This window comes from Ranitomeya variabilis, chromosome 4 (genome assembly GCF_051348905.1).
Source record: "Ranitomeya variabilis isolate aRanVar5 chromosome 4, aRanVar5.hap1, whole genome shotgun sequence".
Taxonomy (NCBI): Eukaryota; Metazoa; Chordata; class Amphibia; order Anura; family Dendrobatidae; genus Ranitomeya; species Ranitomeya variabilis.
Genome location: NC_135235.1, coordinates 24,843,155 through 24,861,839, shown reverse-complemented (window position 1 = coordinate 24,861,839; position 18,685 = coordinate 24,843,155). Strand labels below are relative to the sequence as shown.

Here is an 18,685-nt window from a genome sequence, read left to right as displayed (position 1 = left end):
ACTCATGTTTCGCCGTCGCTTCTTCCTCCCTGGACATGCCCCCGGAAGAAGTGATGGCGAAACGTGCTTTGGGGTGTGCCATACATAACTCATATGTATTGCACATTTTTTGATATTTGGATTAGCGATGTTGGCTCTCTGGTATCGTTCCGGTTTGTTCTTGCCCCTTATGGGCACTCTGCTTTTGAGATTCTTAATTTAAATGTGTTATTTTAATCTTTGCTAATAAACTTTGGTTTTACATTTAATTTTTTGGTCGTTCATCAGCTATCTGTATGTAAGTCCGAGTTTGTGTGTATTCTCTTATTATTTGTACACTTGTCCATTAATCTGTGCCGCTCTCATTGCCCAAGCAGCTACTGTAAATTCACTGTGGGATAATCGGGTGATGAGGAAACGCGGATGTTCTGCAACGCAATGAGGTTTACAAAAAGGAAAAGAACGATGAGCTAAGAGGAAGCCTGCTGTATGTATGACAAAATCAGGAAGAACATCCCTGAAATGGTCTCAATGGTAAATGCTTCCGAAAGCCAACTAAAACTTTGCAAGCCCTGGGTTAACTCTGAAGATGTCTATAGTCTTCCTAAACATTGTTCCAAATTGGCACTTTGCAGATGAAACAGCTCCCGCTACAAGACCCTTTATCCAGCAGAGCATTTATGAGATGAGACACTGTAGGATGGGGTCCGGCTCTGTGCGGCCGCTCATGTTCTTCCACCAAACTCCCCCATGTCTGTATAGACCTTGTGCACAGGGCGCAGTCATGGGGAACACAAAAGGGTCTTCTCTAAACTGTTCCGACAAAGCTGAAGCTGCAAATGTCCACTATGTCTTGTGCTGAACCATTAAAATTTTCTTCCACTGGAACTAAGGGGCCTATGGTGATCCCTAATAACAGCTCAGAGCATTATCCTCCACCATCTGTACAGGGGACACAATGCAATCAGGGGGTAACATTCTAGAATCACCAAACCCAGACTTCTCCACCAGTGATCCATCACTGCACAGAACACGTCTCCTCCAGAGTTCAGTGGTGGCAGCTTTACACCACTCCATCTGACACTCAGCATTGTGCTTGGTGATGTACGTCTGCATGTAGCTGCTCGGCCATGAAGTTCCTGGCGAGAGTGCATCATTTGTGCTGATGTTATAACAGAGGAGGTCTGCACTCTGCAGTTATGGGGTCAGCAGTGCAGTGGTGACTTTTCTGCCCTTTACTACTCAACACTACCCCACCGCTCTGTAACGTTACGGAGTCTCCACTTCATAGCTGAATTGCTGCGGTTCCTTCCACTTCTCAATAACATCACTCATAGGTGTTGGGGGAAGATTCAGGAGGAAGAAATGTCATGGACGGACTTGTTACTGGTTTCAGTGAGCTTTGCACGACCGGCAGTGCTGTCACATATTATTAAAGGCAGACACTGGGGGTGAGGGGCCGGATGTAATACACTGGGGGCGAGGGGCCGGATGTTATACACTGGGGGTGATGGGCTGCATGTTATACACTGGGTTGAGGGACTGGATGTTATAGACTGGGGGTGAGAGGCCGGATGTTATACACTGGGGGTGAGGGGCCGGATGTTATACACTGGGGGTGAGGAGCTGGATGTTATACACTGGGGGTGAGGGGCCGGATGTTATACACTGGGGGTGAGGGACTGGATGTTATGGACTGGGGATTAGGGGCCGGATGTTATACACTGGGGGTGAGGGGCCAGATGTTATACATTGGGGGTGAGGGGCCGGATGCTATACATTGGGGGTGAGGGGCTGGATGTTATACACTGGGGGTGAGGGGCTGGATGTTATACACTGGGGGTGAGGGGCCGGATGTTATACACTGGGGGTGAGGGGCTGGATGTTATACACTGGGGGTGAGGGGCTGGATGTTATACACTGGGGGTGAGGGGCTGGATGTTATACACTCGGGGTGAGGGGCCGGATGTTGAACACTAGGGGCAATGGGAGTGAAAGGCCACATGACTTAATTAAATGATTTCAAAGATTGGCTGATATACTGCTCTCCCTATAGTATACACATATCCTGCACATGGGCCCACTACTGTCAGTTTCTACCCCTGCATGCACTTTGCCTGCATAGCCAAAGGGGTTAATAGGTTCCTCTATCCTGCATTACTAATAATGTTAATTAGTTGCATTTTTCCTTTTTGCTTTATAAATCAGAATTTGTGCAGCACTGATGAACGTGCCCATGGCAGTTCCCTAAGAAATGTCATATGAATTAATGATAACTCTATATATACTTTGCGCAACCGGTCACTGTCCATGAGTAGATGGAATAGAGAATAATCATTTAGTAATAATGCAACAGACCCAGCCCTCAAAACCTATATATACACACCCTCTGATATATTCAGAGAGTGGAAGCTAAGCAGCTCATACGGCGGTGACCCTGGGAACGTCTGCACTACGGCAGACAGGACACAACTTGCTAAATTTGGCATGGTCCTTTGCTAGTGGTTTTGGATTTAACCCTACAAGGAGCAAAAAATCTGCAAGATGGAGCCTAAAAAGGTGCGTTATTGCCTTTTTTTACTGGATATATTAGGGGTAACAGCTGCCATTAGATGACGTCAGGGGCACTGTAGATCTGACTGCATAGTTTTAATAATATACTATTATGTAAAGGAGTCTATCTGCTGCTGATATAAAGGACTTTTTCAGAAAAGTAATTACTGCACCATGAGTCCTACGTGGAAAGAGCTGTTGACTTGCAGAACTAGTATCTAACCCAGTGTGTACATGGAGTATAGCGTGTGCACAGAGGCCATCGTGTGCTGCTGCTTTCTACTAGCTGGACCCTTGCGCTACAAATGTTGAATATGTAGTTACGTATTACAGCAGCTTGTTCATTAGAATCCCTCACAGCCTGGAGCTCAGGACACAGCGATGGGCCACTCTCTCCAGGGCATTTATTAAAAGGGCGATTCCAGCTCTGATATGTGGTCCGTTCAGTGAGACGATGGGTCTATTTTGTGCTCTCGAGGTCCTGTGTCCGGGATAAAATGTGCTTTTTTACAACTACAAGGGGGTCTTTAAATATCTGTAGGAAGCAGAAAAGATACAATGTATCCATGTAATGATGATAATATGGGGGTAGAGATACATGTTCTGGCTGATATTACACGGCTTCCTGTGCTTATCCATCTCCATCTCTCAATCTCTCTGTCTCTTGATCTCACCAGTTTTGTTTTTTTCTTGTATCTTCTTTTGTTCTGCTTCATTTTTTCACGTTCTTCTGTTGCTTCTTCATTTTTTGTTATCGCATATTCTCTGTCTTTTATTCTCTCTGTCTCTTATTCTCTCTGTCTCTCCCATTCTCTTTCACTCTTTCTGTCTCTTCTCTCTATAGTACTCTTTTATTTAATCACTTTTGTCTCATTCTCTTTCACACTTTCTCTCTTATCCTTCCTCTTTAATTCTCTGTTGCATTTTTCATTCTGTCTCAGATCTCTGCCTCTTTTCTTTCTGTCTCTCCTTCCCTCTTTTATTGCCTTTGTCTAACACTCTTTTTCATATATTCCCTCTCTTTTTCCTCTGCCTCTCATTCTCTTTGTAGTGCTCTGATTCTTCGTTTTTGTTTGTTTTCTCATCTCTCATTCCTTCTCATTCTTTTCTCCTCTGTCTTTCTCTCTGTATCACTCTATCATCCTCTTTCTTCTTTTCTGACTCTTTCATTCACTCTTTCATCATCCCTGTCTCTTTCTCTTACTCTCTGTTCCATTTTTCGTTCTCCCCCTTTTACACTCTCCTTTTGTTATTTTCTCATTCTTTCGCACTCTCCTTCTCTCTGTCGTTATCTCTCGCTCTTTATCTCATCCACCCTCGTTCTCGTTTTTCGCTCCAGTCTTGATGCATGGTGCACAAGAGTAATAAACCCTAAATAATGAATTTGGTGCTTATTGCAGCTGCCATGCTCCACCATGGACTGGAGTACATTTCGGCCATAATTGTGAGGGGTAAATTGTGATCACTTTCTTGGCTGCACTTACTCACGTCCCCTCTTGCTCTCTTTCGCTCACTTTAGAAAAGTTAGGTGGAACTGTCCAAAGCAAGTGTAATAGCAAAGTTTTTTGCACATCTGCAAGTTACTTAAAAATCTGGCAAGATTTCAAATAGTTTTACAACAGAATTCTGTCAAAAACTGAGGAATTCGGTTTGATTCGGGGCATACTTTTCAACGTTTTAGGAAGGGGCATCAGGAAGATTGGCCCTCCCATATTTACAGGACATATCCTTTACCTATAGTATGTAATCATATATAGTACATATGACCCCCTTCAGACCCCTTTGTTGACCAAGTCCTTTATTTAGACCCCAGACCAGGACCCCCTACGTAGAGACAGACAAAACCTTCCCATTAACAGATCCCAATAAAGTCTTTCACCCTCTTGCTCCTACCTCCTGCAGACAAAGTCCTTCTACTGCCTGGAGGGAAATGTAGGAACAGCGGGAGGGGAGTATGTTTGGAATCAGGAAATCGGATGGCTCCTTCAGGAGTCCAGGAGATCTTTCTTTATGGAAGAGTTGGACAATATGGTTCTCCTGGATGGAATTCTCCTGCTCTTCTCTCAGTTAGGGATCTGTCATATAAAAACATAATACATGAAACTCCTATTTCCCATATAAAGGTAATTCGGACACCACATTCTGTCCGGACAGTTATGTAGATGATGAGAATGAGAAATGGCTGCAACGTGTAGGACCTAACAAACTCCTCCTCGCTAATATGAATTGTGGAATTGTTTTATAAGCGATTGATAGAATTAGCAGCAATTTCAATAATAATAAAAGTATCAAAAATAAATTCCAGTAACGTATTGAAGTATTACTAAAGCACAAACTAGTGAACGGAAATCACCGTCCACCAAAGTAAGAAGGAGAGCGGCCAAGGATTAGGAAAGGTTTCACGATGGGAGGCGACTCAATTCCGACTTTCAAAGAGAAGACCCACGAACCTCGAAGAAGCCTAGAAGAGTGGCCACAACAAGGAATTATTTGCCGTAGTGAAACAAGTGAAAAAGTCTTTCTTAGTATGCCAAGCAACCATCAAAGACATGTATGGCAGTGAAATTAGCCACCAGCGGGACATCAATCAGAAACGGGAGGACCTATGCTCAGCGTTGACCATCATGAGGAGTGTGGGGGACGAGAGGAACCAGAACCAAACCTTTTGGAAAGTGAAGTACATTGGAGACTGAGGCAGCTGGCAAACAGGAAAAGCAGCTGACATTCAGGGTAACACTGCAGAGCTGATTAAAATATTCCCAGGACCTTCACTGGCAGCAAAATGCCAGAAGATCTCTAGGACCTGCACTTGGCCAAAGGACCAGAAAAGATCAGTGTTCATCCCACTGTAGAGGAAAGGTGACGCCAGGGATGAAGTCAACTATAGTACAATAACCCTGATCCCCCATGTCCCTAAGGTTCTTCAGAAGGTCATCCTAAAGCATCTTGGGCAACATCCTTCATAACTTTCTGATGCCCAAGCTGGGTTGTCTAAGGATAGAGGAACCCATGAGCACATCGCAAACCACAAGGGCATCATAGAAAAGACAAGGGAATATCAAAAGAGGATCTGAGCTTCATTGATTATACCAAGGCTTTTGCCGGTATGACAAGCTGTGGTTAACCCTGAGTGAGGTAGGAGTGCCGGCGCATCTGATTAGGTTAATTAGGTCACTCTATGATGGTGGAGAAGTTACAAAGTCAACCAGCTATGGAGATACAGAATGGTTCAAGATCAAAAAGGGCACAAGACAAAGATGCATCAGCTCTCCTTTTCTTATCAACCTCTAGAAGCTGGACTTAGATGATTGAAGTGTTGTGAACATAGATGGAAGAACCATCAGCAATCTGAGATATGCAGATGATACAACCCTGTAAGCAGAAAGTGGGGAGGATCTGAAGAAACTGATTCTGAAAATAGAAAGAGAGAACGTGGGACTTAACTTCAACATGAAGAAGACGAAAATCCTGACTACCACCAACGAGGAGGTCCACTTAAAGATCAACATTGAAGAAATAGAAGTGTTCAACGGCTTAGTTTTTCTTGGGTCCTTAATTAACCATAATGGTGGCACGACAGCAGAAATCAAGCATCACTTAGGACTGGGGTGTTCAGCCATGGACTGAATATGGAAGTGCAAAGACTTCTCAATAACCATCAAAAACCGATCACGGCCATTGTGTCCCTACTTGGGACATATGGCCATGAGACGAGTATACTGACGAAAGCAGATAGAAGGAAAATTGATGTCTTTGAGTTGTGGAACTGGAGAAGACTTCCACAAATCCCATGGACAGCGAGGATCAGGAACAAAGATTTCCCCGGAAGTTGAGATAACCAGGGACTGACCTATTCTGGACATGTGAGGAAGGTAGATTCACGAGAAAGGACACGGTAATGGTCAGTGGTAAATGGAAACATGGGAGACTGAAGGCCCATTGGTTGGACACCATCAAGAATGACTGTGAAATGAGCATCAAACAGTTGGAAGAAGCTGTGGAAAATGGGGAAGCAAGGGGAGATCTGGCCTACACAGTATCCAAGGGTCGGATACGACTGAGCGGATAGAATCAATCATTACTAAAGATCAGCAATAACCCTGCTTGCTGATAGTTTACTGATTACAGCAGTATTTTTCCCCTAAATTATAGAGTCTAAAAAGGAAAAGTAAAAAGAAGAAAAAAAGTAATGAAGATATTGTAAAAATGTGAGGGAAACATGTTTCACCACGAACGTTCCAAATGAATTCTTGTGTTAGCAAATTCCTCTGTTGTCAGCGAGAAGCGTTCTCCTCCATCTATCTCATCTTCCCATACAATGTGGGAGCTAGAGTCCCGGTCATGGCCATTAGTAAGGAATTATAACATCTGCATAATATCACATAGAACATATAATTACCGGCAATTTACAGGGCAATTCCACCCGAATCATAAAGTCACACGTCAGTGCGAACACCAGGAGGTAAACAAAATCATGGCCTATAAACAGCGTGAGGGTGCTGCAAGCAGCTCCCCATATCTCAGCTTCGGGTAAATAGGACATAAATAGGTTATCAGCAGTCCCATGTAAATATTCAGGCTTTAATTGCAGCAAGTCTTTTATTTAATCAATGCAAATATTTCCCATCCCTTTAAATATGTTGTGTACAGTTCTGTAGATTCCTGATCGTGGCTCCAGGATTTTATATTCTGTGTTCGTCACCGCCTTAATGCACTAATTAATAACATGATATGTGGAAATCATATCTGAGAACCAAAAGCCTATTTAATGATGCATGCGGGGCGCCACCTACAGGCAGAGACAAGGAAGCACAGAAAAGTTTTAGTTTGTTTTTTATAGAAAACAATCTTCATTCTTTAGCACCAGAAATTCCCTGCGGGTTACAACAGCTACAAGAGGAGCTGCATAGTATACCGCAGGTTACACGGCCAATCATGGTTATAGCTTTATTTGGAAACTGACATTAGAAAAAGATTTGCCATAAAAAGTTTGTTTTTTTTTTAACCTGGTGTAAATGTCGCTGTTCTCCTGAATCCGGCGCTGTTTTTCACGTGATAATACTGTTCTCTGTTCCTGAGATATGGCCCTTTTTTATCTGTTTATATATCTGGTCTTATTAGCCAAGTGGGAGTGGTCTTTAACCCTTCTCTGTGGGTGTCTTCTTGAGTACCACGCCCCCTTGGATGAAAAAGGCTAGAATTCCAGAAAGAGAAGAGGGGGCTATATCTCAGGAACGGAGAGACGCAGGGAAAAAAGGAAAAAAAATGCTAGATTCAGGAGGACAGCGACATTTACACCAGGTAGGAAAATACATATTTATGACAAGTGGCAGGTCTTCTTTAAAGTGATCACCCCCTGTCCTATATACAGTATTGGGCATAGTCAGAGGTGTCAGCAGGAATCTATGAGATACTCGGCTTATTCTGGATACTGGGTCAATTGATCGGACGCTGGTGATCAGTTTTATTGTTCCTGCAGCTCCCCTAGAGGGAAAACAAGGTATTACACTGTGTCAATAGATGATGAACTTTATGTGGGGCTGGTTGACCAGTGTAATAGCCATATACAGTCAGAAATCTCATCATGACAAATGAATGATCGCTGCCCTCCAAAAGTGTGAATGAATTGGTAGTCAGCATGCTTGACCACTGGCAACCCCTTTACGCACCCCTCTCTTTTAAAGAGAATCTGTCACTAGGTTTAAGCCGCCTAATCTGAGACCAGCATGATGTAGAAACAGAGACTCTGATTCCAGTTATGTGCCACTTACTGGGCTGCTTGCTGTAGTTTTGATAGAAATCACTGTATCGTCAGCAGACTATTATCACTGAAGAATGAGCAAACCTGCTGCCATGAGAACTGTATAGCCCCACCCCCACCACAGATTGGCAGCTTTCTGCCTATGCGCAGTGTACACAGAAAGTGGCCAATCAGTGATGTGGGTGGGGTTATACAGAGCTCAGCATTCAGAGGACTGCTAGATATGTTGCAGATAAAACAGTGACTTTATCAAAACTGCAGCAGCAAGCCCAGTAAGTGACACATTCCTGGAATCAGGGTCTCTGCCCCTTCATCTTGCTGCTGTCAGATGTGGTATCATAAATCTTGTGACAGATTCCCTTTAACGAATATAAAAATAATATAGTTGATCAAATAAATGCAAAAAGAAATAAAAACAAATATATTTTTCCTTTTTAAAATAGGTAAAGTATATATAATATATGACCTTTGTCTCTCTGCAGGGAGGTCTGACATGTTCCCTGGCTTTCGCTGTAATTGTGGCAGCAATTGGTTCCTTGCAGTTTGGATACAACACAGGAGTCATCAACGCTCCCGAAGAGGTAAAGGGAATAAGTCCAGGAGAAACGATAATGATTCTGTCAACATGTAGGATCCGATAAACATGTATCATTCAAAATGTCCTTCTAATAGCAATCAAAGGGGAAGATTTCACATTCTCTTGTAGAAGCTTTCTCATGTGCTCAATGTTACCCCATTCTGAACTGCAACCCAGGATGAGGGACCCCCCAAGAGGAATAACATTAAATCTGAAGTAGAAAAGTGACTACAAAACACTAATATAACCATCACAAAATAATAAAATGTTGCTACATAGTGTAGCTTATTGTATAGTGATAAAATAAATACTACTTATAGAATATAACTACTATAATGCTGCCCCCTATGTACAAGAATATAACTACTATAATACTGCTCCTATGTACAAGAAAATAACTACTATAGTACTGCTCCTATGTACAAGAATATAACTACTATAATACTGCTCCTATGTACAAGAATATAACTACTATAATACTGCACCTATGTACAAGGATATAACTACTATAATACTGCCCCTATGTACAAGAAAATAACTACAATACTTCCACTATGTACAAGAATATTACTACTATAATACTGCTCCTATGTACAAGAATATAACTACTATAATACTGCTCCCTATGTACAAGAATATAACTACTATAATACTGCCCCCTATGTACAAGAATATAACTACTATAATACTGCCCCCTATGTACAAGAATATAACTACTATAATACTGCACCTATGTACAAGGATATAACTACTATAATACTGCCCCTATGTACAAGAAAATAACTACAATACTTCCACTATGTACAAGAATATTACTACTATAATACTGCTCCTATGTACAAGAATATAACTACTATAATAATGCCTCCTATGTACAAGAATATAACTACTATAATACTGCCACTATGTACAAGAATATAACTACTATAATACTGCTCCTATGTACAAGAATATAACTACTATAATAATGCCTCCTATGTACAAGAATATAACTACTATAATACTGCTCCTATGTACAAGAATATAACTAGTATAATACTGCTCCTATGTACAAGAATATAACTACTATAATACTGCCCCTATGTACAAGAATATAACTACTATAATACTGCTCCTATGTACAAGAATATAACTACTATAATACTGCCCCCTATGTACAAGAATATAACTACTATAATACTGCACCTATGTACAAGGATATAACTACTATAATACTGCCCCTATGTACAAGAAAATAACTACAATACTTCCACTATGTACAAGAATATTACTACTATAATACTGCTCCTATGTACAAGAATATAACTACTATAATAATGCCTCCTATGTACAAGAATATAACTACTATAATACTGCCACTATGTACAAGAATATAACTACTATAATACTGCCGCTATATACAAGAATATAACTACTATAATACTGCCTCCTATGTACAAGAATATAACTACTATAATACTGCTCCTATGTATAAGAATATAACTACTATAATACTGCCCCTATGTACAAGAATATAACTACTATAATACTGCTCCTATGTACAAGAAAATAACTACTATAGTACTGCTCCTATGTACAAGAATATAACTACTATAATACTGCTCCTATGTACAAGAATATAACTACTATAATACTGCCCCCTATGTACAAGAATATAACTACTATAATACTGCCCCCTATGTACAAGAATATAACTACTATAATACTGCACCTATGTACAAGGATATAACTACTATAATACTGCCCCTATGTACAAGAAAATAACTACAATACTTCCACTATGTACAAGAATATTACTACTATAATACTGCTCCTATGTACAAGAATATAACTACTATAATAATGCCTCCTATGTACAAGAATATAACTACTATAATACTGCCACTATGTACAAGAATATAACTACTATAATACTGCTCCTATGTACAAGAATATAACTACTATAATAATGCCTCCTATGTACAAGAATATAACTACTATAATACTGCTCCTATGTACAAGAATATAACTAGTATAATACTGCCCCCAATGTACAAGAATATAACTACTATAATAATGCCTCCTATGTACAAGAATATAACTACTATAATACTGCTCCTATGTACAAGAATATAACTACTATAATACTGCCCCCTATGTACAAGAATATAACTACTATAATACTGCACCTATGTACAAGGATATAACTACTATAATACTGCCCCTATGTACAAGAAAATAACTACAATACTTCCACTATGTACAAGAATATTACTACTATAATACTGCTCCTATGTACAAGAATATAACTACTATAATAATGCCTCCTATGTACAAGAATATAACTACTATAATACTGCCACTATGTACAAGAATATAACTACTATAATACTGCTCCTATGTACAAGAATATAACTACTATAATACTGCCCCCTATGTACAAGAATATAACTACTATAATACTGCTCCTATGTACAAGAATATAACTACTATAATACTGCTCCTATGTACAAGAATATAACTACTATAATACTGCTCCTATGTACAAGAATATAACTACTATAATACTGCCCCCTATGTACAAGAATATAACTACTATAATACTGCTCTTATGTACAGGAATATAACTACTATAATACTGCCCCCTATGTACAAGAATATAACTACTATAATACTGCTCCTATATACAAGAATATAACTACTATAATAATGCCTCCTATGTACAAGAATATAACTACTATAATACTGCCACTATGTACAAGAATATAACTACTATAATACTGCTCCTATATACAAGAATATAACTACTATAATAATGCCTCCTATGTACAAGAATATAACTACTATAATACTGCTCCTATGTACAAGAATATAACTACTATAATACTGCTCCCTATATACAAGAATATAACTAGTATAATACTGCTCCTATGTACAAGAATATAACTACTATAATACTGCTCCTATGTACAAGAATATAACTACTATAATACTGCCCCTATGTACAAGAATATAACCACTATAAAACTGTACAAGCATGTAGTTACATACTGCCATCTATATACAATAATATTACTGCTATAGTACCACCTCATTTAACCACCATGATACTGATGCTGTATGCTTCCTGTGACCCTTCCTGACCTGACGGTCATATATCTTTCTGCCTACTCTTCCTGCCGGCTGCCTGTATGTGGAATGAATAGGTTTCATGATTCAACTTGTTACAGTTACATTTTTGTTTGGATTCTTGATGAGTCCTGACCGATAATCACAGAATGTCCTGGAATTTACCAACACAGGAAAACTACTGACACTAGACAAAAGCATGAACGTTTGGAGATACATCACAAATGGAGGGTAACTTGGAATTCCGCTCCCCAGAACGGGGTTTAGACATGATGGCTTGTAACCATCGTCTGAGTTGACGTTTTCTCCCCATGATCAGTGCAGATTCTCTTACGTGCTATGAACTCGTTGGTTTTATTGCTTTGCCCCCGGGCTGCTGAGTCTTTGCACATAGTTCTGTACAACGGTAGGAGACCACACATCAAATACACGACTCACAAAACGTTCCGGATATTCGGCTTTTGGGTGAAACTTCTGGGAAAAAAAGTTCCTGCTACAGTGATATTTTATCATGACAGTCGGGCATTAAGTAGAAGCAGCAATTGTGATTTCCTCATCTCAAACGATGTATTGAGTCAAAAGCCAACACCAGCGGTGGGTGTACCCCAACAAGACATGTCACTGTCTCAATAACTTGTCATGTGGCCTTCAGCATCAATCACAGCTGATAACGATGTCTCCTGCTGCTCACAAGTGGAGCTATTGTCTGCTGAGGCACGGCGTCCCACTCTTCTTGAAGGGCGGTCCTCAGGTCATTGAGGTTCTGGGGTACACAGTTATGAGCCTCTAAACGGCATGGGTTTTCTATGGGATTCTGGTCTGGAGGACCCTCAGTCTCCAGTAGCCATTCCCTTATTATGCGACCTCGATGTGCTGGATCATTGTCATTTCTGATTTTTGTGTTGGGACTCGCAAGCATGAGGACCCTTGACGTGGGTCACCAGCTTATGTATTTTGGCCAAAATATCGACCAATACCTCATGTAATGTATTTATCATATACATTATTTTTCATTTTTTATTGCACATTTTTCCATTTTCACAGGGTGCAGCTAGGCCCTTTTGTCTGCTGAGGCATGGCATCTCACTCTTCTTGAAGGGTGGTCCTCAGGTCATTGAGGTTTTAGGGTACAGAGTTACGAGCCTTTACACGGCATGGGTATTTCTATGGGTTTCAGGTGTGGAGAAAGTGCAAGCGGCTCCATGTGAGGACCCCCAGTCTCCAGCAGCCGTTCCCTCAATGCGACCTCAATGAGTTGGAGCATGGTCGTCTATGTAGGTGAAATTGGGCCCGTGTTGTCTGTACGTCATTATATAATCGTTATATCACAATGAAGCTGTTTGGCATTTTTTCATATACTCATACATTGCATCCGCTACGATTCAAAGAATTGGAATGGCCAAATTCTTTTGTTTGACACAATTTCTCTTCCCAGTTTAGGAATGAATTTTTTTGCGGGGAAACCTTATTATGTATGTTTCTCATAATGATTAATATATATGATAACAATTTTGACCCGAGTTTCTATGGTCTCCCCACTTATTCTATGATATAGTGCCTTATGAACGTATTCGGCTCCCTGGAACTTATCAACCTTTTCCCACATATCATGCTTCAAACATAAAGATACCAAATGTAAATTTTTGGTGAAGAATCAACAAGTGGAACACAATTGTGAAGTTGAACGAAATTTATTGGTTTTTTAAAATTTTTGTGGAAATTCAAAAACTGAAAAGTGGGGTGTGCAATATTATTCGGCCCCTGTAACTTAATACTTTGTTGCGCCACCTTTTGCTGCGATTACAAGTCTCTTGGGGAATGTCTCTATCAGTTTTGTACAACGAGAGACTGAAATTCTTGCCCATTCTTCCTTAGCAAACAGCTCGAGCTCAGTGAGGTTGATGGAGATCGTTTGTGAAAAGCAGTTTTCCGCTCTTTCCACAGATTCTCGATTGGATTGAGGTCTGGACTTTGACTTGGTCATACTAACACCTGGATACGTTTATTTGTGAACCATTCCGTTGTAGATTTTGCTTTATGTTTGGGATCATTGTCTTGTTGGAAGACAAATCTCCATCCCGGTCTCAAGTCTTTTGCAGACTCCAACAGGTTGCTTCAAGAATGGTCCTGTATTTGGCTCCATCCATCTTCCCATCAATTTTAACCATCTTCCCTGTCCCTGCTGAAGAAAAGCAGGCCCAAACCATGATGCTGCCACCATGTTTGACAGTGGGGATGGTGTGTTCAGGGTGACGAGCTTTGTTGCCTTTACGCCAAACATATCGTTTGGCATTGTTGCCAAAATGTTCGAATTTGGTTTCATCTGACCAGATCACCTTCTTCCACATATTTGGTGTGTCTCCCAGGTGGCTTGTTGAGAACTTTAAACAACACTTTTTATGGATATCTTTGAGAAATGGCTTTCTTCTTGCCACTCTTCCATAAAGGCCAGATTTGTGCAGTGTACGACTGATTGTTGTCCTATGGACAGACTGTCCCACCTCAGCTGTAGATCTCTGCAGTTCATCCAGAGTGATCATGGGCCTCTTGGCTGCATCTCTGATCAGTCTTCTCCTTGTTTGAGATGAAAGTTTAGAGGGACGGCCGGGTCTTGGTAGATTTGCAGTGGTAAGATACTCCTTCCATTTCAATATGATCGCTTGCACAGTGCTCCTTGGATGTTTAAAGTTTTGGAAATCATTTTGTATCCAAATCCGGCTTTAAACTTCTCCACAACAGTATCACGGACCTGCCTGTTGTGTTCCTTGGTCTTCATGATGCTCTCTGTGCTTCAAACAGAACCCTGAGACTATCACAGAGCAGTTGAATTTATACGGAGACTTGCTTACACACAGGTAGATTATATTTATCATCATTAGGCATTTAGGACAACATTGGATCATTCAGAGATCCACAATGAACTTCTGTAGTGAGTTTGCTGCACTGAAAGTAAAGGGGCCGAATAATATTGCACGCCCCACTTTTCAATTTTTGAATTTCCCAAAAAATTTAAAATAACCAATAAATTTCGTTCAACTTCACAATTGTGTTCCACTTGTTGCTGATTCTTCACCAAAAATTTACATTTGGTATCTTTATGTTTGAAGCATGATATGTGGGAAAAGGTTGAAAAGTTACAGGGAGTGGAATACTTTCGCAAGGCACTGTACTAATTGCCTTCTGCTGCCTCGTGGTTGCACTGCTGCCCGCCTGTTTAAATCGATGTATGGATTTATTCCCATTATTACTGTCTTGTTCATGCATATTTATTGATTAATAAAGATGTATTTTTGTACCTTTGACATGACCAGTCTTTAATATATATGTCCTCATTTTGAGGCCAGTTTCGAATAGTCTGAGGAGACATTTGGGCGCCTCTCACCTCTCTTAAATGTGCCTGAAGTTGTGACATTCATCATCCGGTTTCGAAGGTCATTCATCAGAATGAAGCGGTCATCAGAGTGGGATGTGGCCATAGGACGTCCACTTCGGTGCCTTTTTGTGACTCTTCCAGTCTCTCGGTATTGCTGATGACTCTGTGACCCTCTAAGCTCAGTGGCCACCTGAGAACATCCTGCTTGAAGCCTCGCAGTGACGAGGTACCGTTCATCAATTGTTAGCTGTCATCTTGGTCTCATGATGTCAAAATGTGAAGAGCGTGATGTGGACGACTGCTTAATACTAATTCTAATTGACCGCCAAATTGTATTGGCCGATTAATGGATCAAACACTTGTTGTGAATTTTGCCATTAAGCTCCTTGTTAGAAAACAGCAAGTTGTGCAAAAAGTCCTGAGACATTGAACAGTTGGACTTGTGCATTCAGAAGGTTAGAGGAGGTCACATTAAGTTCATCTGAAAAGGTTGGAGGGCATTTTTGATTCATCTTGAAATTTCACGCTAAAGCCAAATATCCCTAACTTTTTGTGACTAGTGTATGTTACATAAAAAGTTTAGTTTCTTAGGAACGACAAAAATCAAAACAAGCAGAAAAAATAGTGACTGTACTGCAGTATCGAAAGCCTGTAATAAGATCGACAAGATGTTTATAAGAAACGGAATAGAAAATATTGTTAGTTAAGTGGCCAGACATATAGGTGTAACTGCATTTTGTGTTTACCTGTGTTATCTCTATCTAATATTTATATTTTTTGGGCGAGCTGAAACATTTAAGTGTGACGAATATGCAAAAAAAAGGAAACCAGGAAGGGGGCAAACACTTTTTCATACCACTGTGTGCGTGTATATATATATTTTCTGAAATTGTTCCACAATCTGTAGACACAGTCATTCACACACTGGTCATCTCCGACTATCTTTGCTACTGTGAGACTCTGCCTCTCTAACATGCTCTTTTAATCTAGTCATGTGACTTAGTTATAAATTGACCCTCCGACTGTTTTTCCTTAATTCCTCTTACTTTTCCAGCCTTTTACTATCTCGGCCCTGACTTCTTTGAGATGTGTTGCTGTCATCAATTTCTAAATGAGTTATTTTTTTAAAATAAAATGGAAAAATTACCGACGTTCAACTGCTTTATCACTTTATCTCACCTTCCTTATCTCTATCCTATGTTCTGAAGAAAATATGGCTATAATAGATTTTCAAATCATTGCATTATTGTTTTCTTTACATTTTACACAGCGACACAACTTTTCTGGACCTGACTTTGTACATGAAACGGAGACCTTTAACATACACACGTGAATACTGTATGTGCTACTTTGCATTTTGTACAGTGTAGCACAATTATATATCATCATATAAAGAGTAAGACAGTATATTACAGTATAATTTATCTGCACTATATAGTAGTATTATTTATATGCACACATTATATAGTACGTGTATTGTACCTGAAGACTTTCTTTGTGTGCACAGTATATATTAGCTTTAAATGTGTAGAGATATATTTGATTGCACGGTGTATGTTACTATTAATTGTGGATGCTGTACTGTTTACGTCATTATTTATTTGTACAGTATGGCAGCAATATCTAATTATACTTTAGGTGACACTGTATATGGCTGTTTTCTCTCATGCTTGACCCAATGCTATATAGTCTAATTTTCTTGTTTTTTCAAGAAAAACTAAGAAATGATAGAAAACTCGAAAGCGTTAGCAAGTAGACATTGATAGTTGATGGTGTTGATAGTAGGTGAGCTACTGGCAGTTGACAAAAAGAAAGATGTAACAGAGATTATATGATTTTTTTTTTCTGAAATAGGTGATTTTATCATTCTGTCTTTCTAAAAAGGGATGGTTTCTTGTTTTTTCATAGATCATCAGAGCCTTCTATAATGACGCGTACATCCATCGATACCGGACGCCGATGTCGGAGAGCCTGCTCACCTCACTGTGGTCCCTCTCCGTGGCTATCTTCTCCGTCGGGGGGATGTTTGGATCTCTTTCTGTTGGATATGTTGCCAACCGATTTGGGAGGTGAGAGCGGGGATACTGTCACTGTCACTGTTGGTACATTTCAAGCCACAATTCTTTTATTATCACTTGCCTTGTCGAGCAAAGGTGTAAATAAAATGAATGAAAATTAGTTTATTAAAGGGTTTTTTCAAAAATAGATAAGATATGAGATAACGTGCAGATCGCTGGGGATCCTTTGGTCATCCGGGACCATTGGAACCCTGACCCGAATAAGCTGAGGTGCGCATGCTTGGTCTCCACTCCATTCTTGGTTAACGGGGCTGCTGGAGAAAAGAAAAGCACAGCATCCAGCTATTTCTGGCAGTCACACAGGCAGAGAATGGAGCAGAGATGAAGCATGTGCACCTCAGCTCCCTTCTAGAAGGAAAGAGCAGCAGAACCCGGTTCTCAGGGTCCTACAGTCCCAATTAGTCGGCCCCTGAGCGATTAGTAAGTTATCCCTCATCCTATGAATAGGGGATAACGTGTCATTTTTGGAATAACCCATTCGCGACTTGCATAACTTTTTAATTAACACTTTTTTATATAAAACACTCACAGTTGATTGAAGCGCGTTTCGGGACGGTTTTCCAGGCTTTAGACGGGACCTGTGCCACGTTACTAGACTGCCACACATTCTGAAGCTAATTAAAACACTCTTCAGGCCTAATTACACAATCCGATCCAGTTCCTGTTAATTGCAGCGCTCTTCGGGACCAAATTATGAAATCCTCAGTCATAATTACACAATAAGGTTCTATTAGATGACAACGCATTTCGGGGCCAATTGACCTGACTCTCTGGTACAAAAACATCTCCAGTTTCAGTAGGTTTGTGACGTTTTGGTGTCAATCGACTCTGCGTTCATGCAGAATAATATGATTGACTCCAGTTCATTGTGAAGCCATCGATTGATCTGATCACATTCTCTTTACCAGGAGGAATTCGATGCTGTTGGTCAATATCGCCGCCTTGGTGGGGGGAGCACTTATGGCTCTCTCGAAGCTTGCTTGGTCCTTTGAGATGCTTATTATTGGAAGATTCATCATTGGAGTATTTTCTGGATTCTGCACCGGTCTCATACCTATGTATATCGGGGAGCTGGCACCGACTGCTTACCGAGGCGCTCTGGGCACTCTGAACCAGCTTGGCATCGTAGTGGGAATATTGATAGCGCAGGTTGGTTGGCTTGAGGGTGCAATAAGATCGGTGTATATCCTAATCCTAAAGAGACCCCGTCTGAGCAAGTGATTGGAGGTGCTACAGTGCACCTGAAGAGCCAATAG

The 18,685-nt window shown here is 40.4% G+C and overlaps 1 protein-coding gene across 2 annotated transcripts in view; it reads left to right on the top strand.

The window, feature by feature from the left end:
- The window catches only part of LOC143769521 (solute carrier family 2, facilitated glucose transporter member 3-like), a 117,010-nt gene that overhangs the window by 92,671 nt on the left and 5,654 nt on the right, over nt 1–18,685 (top strand). The window contains exons 1-4 of one of the 2 annotated variants that reach the window (XM_077258151.1): nt 2,395–2,538; nt 8,776–8,874; nt 17,260–17,420; nt 18,338–18,578. In XM_077258151.1, the coding sequence (XP_077114266.1) occupies nt 2,524–2,538; nt 8,776–8,874; nt 17,260–17,420; nt 18,338–18,578 (516 nt within the window). In that variant the 5' untranslated portion in view covers nt 2,395–2,523. Of the gene's footprint in view, nt 1–2,394; nt 2,539–8,775; nt 8,875–17,259; nt 17,421–18,337; nt 18,579–18,685 lie in introns of those variants that run through there. The other variant, XM_077258152.1, reaches the window with a different exon arrangement.